The sequence below is a fragment of the Leucoraja erinacea genome, unplaced genomic scaffold, assembly GCF_028641065.1.
Source record: "Leucoraja erinacea ecotype New England unplaced genomic scaffold, Leri_hhj_1 Leri_799S, whole genome shotgun sequence".
Taxonomy (NCBI): Eukaryota; Metazoa; Chordata; class Chondrichthyes; order Rajiformes; family Rajidae; genus Leucoraja; species Leucoraja erinaceus.
This window is the reverse complement of record NW_026576728.1, coordinates 67,501-73,068: the sequence shown is the minus strand read 5'-3', so window position 1 is coordinate 73,068 and position 5,568 is coordinate 67,501. Positions and strand designations below refer to the sequence as shown.

Here is a 5,568-nt window from a genome sequence, read left to right as displayed (position 1 = left end):
TCAGCACCCCAAACCCAAGCTCAAGTAAGTCAGCAGCTCCCTCTCCCCCCCCCCCCCCCCCACCCCCCCTTCACTCTACAAACGTCCAAACCAGCACTCCTTTGGGATGTGGTAGAAAACCCACGCAGGTCATGGGGAGAACGTGCAAACTCCGCACACACAGCGCCCGTAGTCAGGATCGAACCCGGGTCTCCGGCGCTGTGAGGCAGCAGCTCTACCCACTGTGTACTGATCGCTGGTCAGCACGGACTCAGTGGGCCGAACGGCCTGTTTCTACGATGCATCTCAGAATAGAATAGAATAGAATAGTTTCTTTATTGTCATTGTAACATGAACCATGTACAACGAAATTTAAAATGTCAGCCAGTCAGTGCAGCATTCAAACATTTCTAAAAGCTAACGATACATACAAGGTAAAATATTAAAAGATAAACAACTAAATAAATATCACGAACAAAGCACGCATAAACACCCAACCCTCCATCCTTCTGTCGATTTCACAGTGTACCACAGTCCCTTAGTCTCGCTAGAATTTAGAAGATGCAGGGGGGGGGATCTTATAGAAACTTACAAAATTCTTAAGGGGTTGGGCAGGCTAGATGCAGGAAGATTGTTCCCGATGTTGGGGAAGTCCAGGACAAGGGGCCACACACACACAGTTTAAGGATAAGGGGGAATTCTTTTTGGACTCAGATGAGAAAAAAAAATTCACACAGAGAGTGGTGAATCTGTGGAATTCTCTGCCACAGAAGGTAGTTGAGGCCACACAGTTCATTGGCTATATTTAAGAGGGAGTTAGATGTGGCCCTTGTGGCTAAAGGGATCAGGGGGTATGGAGAGAAGGCAGGGATGGGATACTGAGTTGGATGATCAGCCATGATCATATCGAATGGCGAATGGTGCAGGCTCGAAGGGCCGAATGGCCTCTACTCCTGCACCTATTGTCTATGTTTCTCTAAAGTCCAGTTTGACGTTGACACTCTCTCTTCTCTCCCCCTCTCCCACCTTAACTGCAGGCCATTCTTCGAGGGGATGTCTCAGTCGAGCTCCCAGACTGAGTTCGGGAGCCTGAACAGTAAAGGGAGTCTGAGCAAGGAGCTGACTAGCCCGGTAGGTGTTTGCCCAGTGGTACAATGTTGTAATGGTTTCCTGATCGAGTGGACGAAGGTACAGTGAGAAATACTTCTAGCTGAGCGGGACTATCCCAGCACAGAAACACAATCACCATGGTCAGTGCGGAACTGTCAGAGAGGGCTACATCTACAATGGTGGGGAGTGTGGTGTGTGTGGGACTGGGCTACATCTACAATGGTGGGGAGTGTGGTGTGTGTGGGACTGGGCTACATCTACAATGGTGGGGAGTGTGGTGTGTGTGGGACTGGGCTACATCTACAATGGTGGGGAGTGTGGTGTGTGTGTGGGACTGGGCTACATCTACAATGGTGGGGAGTGTGGTCTGTGTGTGGGACTGGGCTACATCTACAATGGGGAGTGTGGGGGTGTGGGACTGGGCTGTGTGTGGGGAGTGTGGACTGGGGGACTGGGCTACATCTACCATGGTGGGGGGTGTGGTGTGTGTGTGGGACTGGGCTACATCTACAATGGTGGGGAGTGTGGACTGTGTGATGGACTGGGCTACATCTACAATGGTGGGAGTGTGGTGTGTGTGGGGACTGGGCTACATCTACAATGGTGGGGAGTGTGGTGTGTGTGTGGGACTGGGCTACATCTACAATGGTGGGGGAGTGTGTGGTCTGTGTGTGGGACTGGGCTACATCTACAATGGTGGGGAGTGTGGTGTGTGTGGGACTGGGCTACATCTACAATGGGGGGGAGTGTGGTGTGTGTGGGACACTGGGCTACATCTACAATGGTGGGGAGTGTGGTGTGTGTGGGACTGGGCTACATCTACAATGGGGGGGAGTGTGGTGTGTGTGGGACTGGGCTACATTTACAATGGTGGGGAGTGTGGTGTGTGTGGGACTGGGATACATCTACAATGGTGGGGAGTGTGGTGTGTGTGGGACTGGGCTACATCTACAATGGTGGGGAGTGTGGTGTGTGTGTGTGGGACTGGGCTACATCTACAATGGTGGGGAGCGTGGTGTGTGTGTGGGAGTGGGCTACATCTACAATGTTGTGGATTGTGTGGTCTGTGTGTGGGACTGGGCTACATCTACAATGGTGGGGAGTGTGGTGTGTGTGTGGGACTGGGCTACATCTACAATGGTGGGGAGTGTGGTGTGTGTGGGACTGGGCTACATCTACAATGGTGGGGAGTGTGGTGTGTGTGGGGAGTGTGGTGGGCTACTGGGCTACATCTACAATGGTGGGGAGTGTGGTGTGTGTGGGACTGGGCTACATCTACAATGGTGGGGAGTGTGGTGTGTGTGTGGGACTGGGCTACATCTACAATGGGGGGGGGTGTGGTGTGTGTGGGACTGGGCTACATCTACAATGGTGGGGAGTGTGGTGTGTGTGGGGACTGGGCTACATCTACAATGGTGGGGAGTGTGGTGTGTGTGTGGGACTGGGCTACATCTACATCTACAATGGGTGTGGGGGGAGTGGGCTACATCTACAGTGGTGGGGTGTGTGGTGTGCGTGGGACTGGGCTACATCTACAATGATGGGGAGTGTGGTGTGTGTGGGACAGGGCTACATCTACAGTAGTGGGGTGTGGGATGTGTGTTGGACTGGGCTAAATCTACAATGGTAGGGAGTGTGGTGTGTGTGTGGGACTGGGCTACATCTACAATGGTGGGGAGTGTGGTGTGTGTGGGACTGGGCTACATCTACAATGGTGGGGAGTGTGGTGTGTGTGTGGGACTGGGCTACATCTACAATGGTGGGGAGTGTGGTGTGTGTGGGACTGGGCTACATCTACAATGGTGGGGAGTGTGGTGTGTGTGTGGGACTGGGCTACATCTACAATGGTGGGGAGTGTGGTGTGTGTGGGACTGGGCTACATCTACAATGGTGGGGAGTGTGGTGTGTGTGTGGGACTGGGCTACATCTACAATGGTGGGGAGTGTGGTGTGTGTGGGGGACTGGGCTACATCTACAATGGTGGGGAGTGTGGTGTGTGGTGGGGACTGGGCTACATCTACAATGGTGGGGAGTGTGGTGTGTGTGTGGGACTGGGCTACATCTACAATGGTGGGGAGTGTGGTGGTGTGTGTGTGGGACTGGGCTACATCTACAATGGTGGGGAGTGTGTGTGTGTGGACTGGGCTACATCTACAATGGTGGGGACTGTGGTGTGTGTGGGACTGGGCTACATCTACAATGGTGGGGAGTGTGGTGTGTGTGTGGGACTGGGCTACATCTACAATGGTGGGGAGTGTGGTGTGTGTGTGGGACTGGGCTACATCTACAATGGTGGGGAGTGTGGTGTGTGTGTGTGGGGACTGGGCTACATCTACAATGGTGGGGAGTGTGGTGTGTGTGTGTGGGCTACATCTACAATGGTGGGGAGTGTGGTGTGGTGTGTGTGTGGGACTGGGCTACATCTACAATGATGGTGGGGAGTGTGGTGTGTGTGTGTGGGACTGGGCTACATCTACAATGGTGGGGAGTGTGGTGTGTGTGTGTGGGGGACGGGCTACATCTACAATGGTGGGGAGTGTGGTGTGTGTGTGTGGGACTGGGCTACATATACAATGGTGGGGAGTGTGTGGTGTGTGTGTGGGACTGGGCTACATCTACAATGGTGGGGAGTGTGGTGTGTGTGTGATGGACTGGTCTACATATACACTGGTGGAGAGTGTGGTGTGTGTGTGTGGGACTGGGCTACATCTACAATGGTGGGGAGTGTGTGTGTGTGTGTGGGGGACTGGGCTACATCTACCAGGGGGGGGTGTGGTGGTGTGTGTGTGGGACTGGGCTACATCTACAATGGTGGGGAGTGTGTGGTGTGTGTGTGGGATTGGGCTGCATGTGCAGTGGTGGGTTCTACAATGGTTTGGTGTGTGTGTGGGACTGGGCTACATCTACAATGGTGGGGAGTGTGTGGTGTGTGTGTGGGACTGTGCTATAGCTAGAATGGTGGGGAGTGTGGTGTGTGTGTGGGACTGGGCTACATCTACAATGGTGGGGAGTGTGGTGTGTGTGTGGGACTGGGCTACATCTACAATGGTGGGGAGTGTGGTGTGTGTGTGGGACTGGGCTACATCTACAATGGTGGGGAGTGTGGTGTGTGTGGGACTGGGCTACATCTACAATGGTGGGGAGTGTGGTGGTGTGTGTGTGTGATGGACTGGGCTACATCTACAATGGTGGGGAGTGTGGTGTGTGTGTGGGACTGGGCTACATCTACAATGGTGGGGAGTGTGGTGTGGGACTGGGCTGGTGGGGAGTGTGGTGTGTGGGACTGGGCTACATCTACAATGGTGTGGAGTGTGGGGAGTGTGGTGTGTGGGACTGGGCTACAACTACAATGGTGTGGAGTGAAGTGTTTGGGGGACTGGGCTACATCTACAATGGTGGGGAGTGTGGTGTGTGTGGGACTGGGCTACATCTACAATGGTGGGGAGTGTGTGGTGTGTGTGGGACTGGGCTACATCTACAATGGTGGGGAGTGTGGTCTGTGTGTGTGGGGGACTGGGCTACATCTACAATGGTGGAGAGTGTGGTGTGTGTGTGGGACTGGGCTACATCTACAATGGTGGGGAGTGTGGTGTGTGTGTGGGAGTGGGCTACATCTACAATGGTGGGGGGTGTGTGTGTGTGTGTGGGACTGGGCTACATCTACAATGGTGGGGAGTGTGGTGTGTGTGTGTGGGACTGGGCTACATCTACAATGGTGGGGTGTGTGGTTTGTGTGTGGGCCTGTACATCTACAATGGTGGGGTGTGTGGTGTGTGTGTGTGGGACTGGGCTACATCTACAATGGTGGAGTGTGTGGTGTGTGTGTGGGACTGGGCTACATCTACAATGGTGGAGTGTGTGTGGGACTGGGCTACAAGTCGGGGATGAGCTTGCTGGAACTAACATCTGCTTTTCCTTTGGCTTCCCGTGGCGGCCAGCTGGAGGCAACGGCGTGCGAGAAAATCCGGACGTCTCGCTCCAAGGTCTCGGAGGACGTGGGGTCTGAATCCGATATCCCGGTAAAGTATGTGGCTCCCCAGTGGAGGGGCCGCCTCGGCTCGGACCGTAGCCCTGCCCTCCCCCTCCCTCCTCCCTCCCCCTCGCCAGACATCAGGAGCACGGTAGATTGGTGCCTCGCTGTGCCAGGGGTGCTGTCTGTACGAAGTCTACTCCGCCATTCAATCACGGCTGATCTATCTCTCCCTCCCGACCCCATTCTCCTGCCTTCTCCCCGTAACCCCTCGACACCCGCACTAATCAAAGGTTGTTTGTTAGTTACATACACCAGTTGGCGGAGTGGAATGTGGATTGCCATAGCAGCACATTATAAAATGCAACATCATGGGAAAACTGAAGAAAAGCAGTCATGTGTGGAGTGGAGATGAAAGGGAGTGTCTGTGACTGGAGACTGGAGGCAGACAGAAGTGGACAAACTGGCTGAGAAGGTAGAAACATAGAAACATCGACAATAGATGCAGG

General features: G+C 54.1%; 1 protein-coding gene across 1 annotated transcript in view; it reads left to right on the top strand.

Moving 5' to 3' along the window:
- Positions 1-7: 7 nt before the first annotated feature.
- LOC129694784 (phosphofurin acidic cluster sorting protein 1-like) overlaps positions 8-5,568 on the top strand; it is a gene marked incomplete at its 5' end in the record, with an annotated part of 26,215 nt that continues 20,654 nt past the window's right edge. Inside the window, 3 exons of the mRNA XM_055631544.1 lie at positions 8-24; positions 1,017-1,110; positions 5,028-5,108. Of these exons, the coding sequence (XP_055487519.1) occupies positions 8-24; positions 1,017-1,110; positions 5,028-5,108 (192 nt within the window). The remainder of the gene's footprint in view (positions 25-1,016; positions 1,111-5,027; positions 5,109-5,568) is intronic.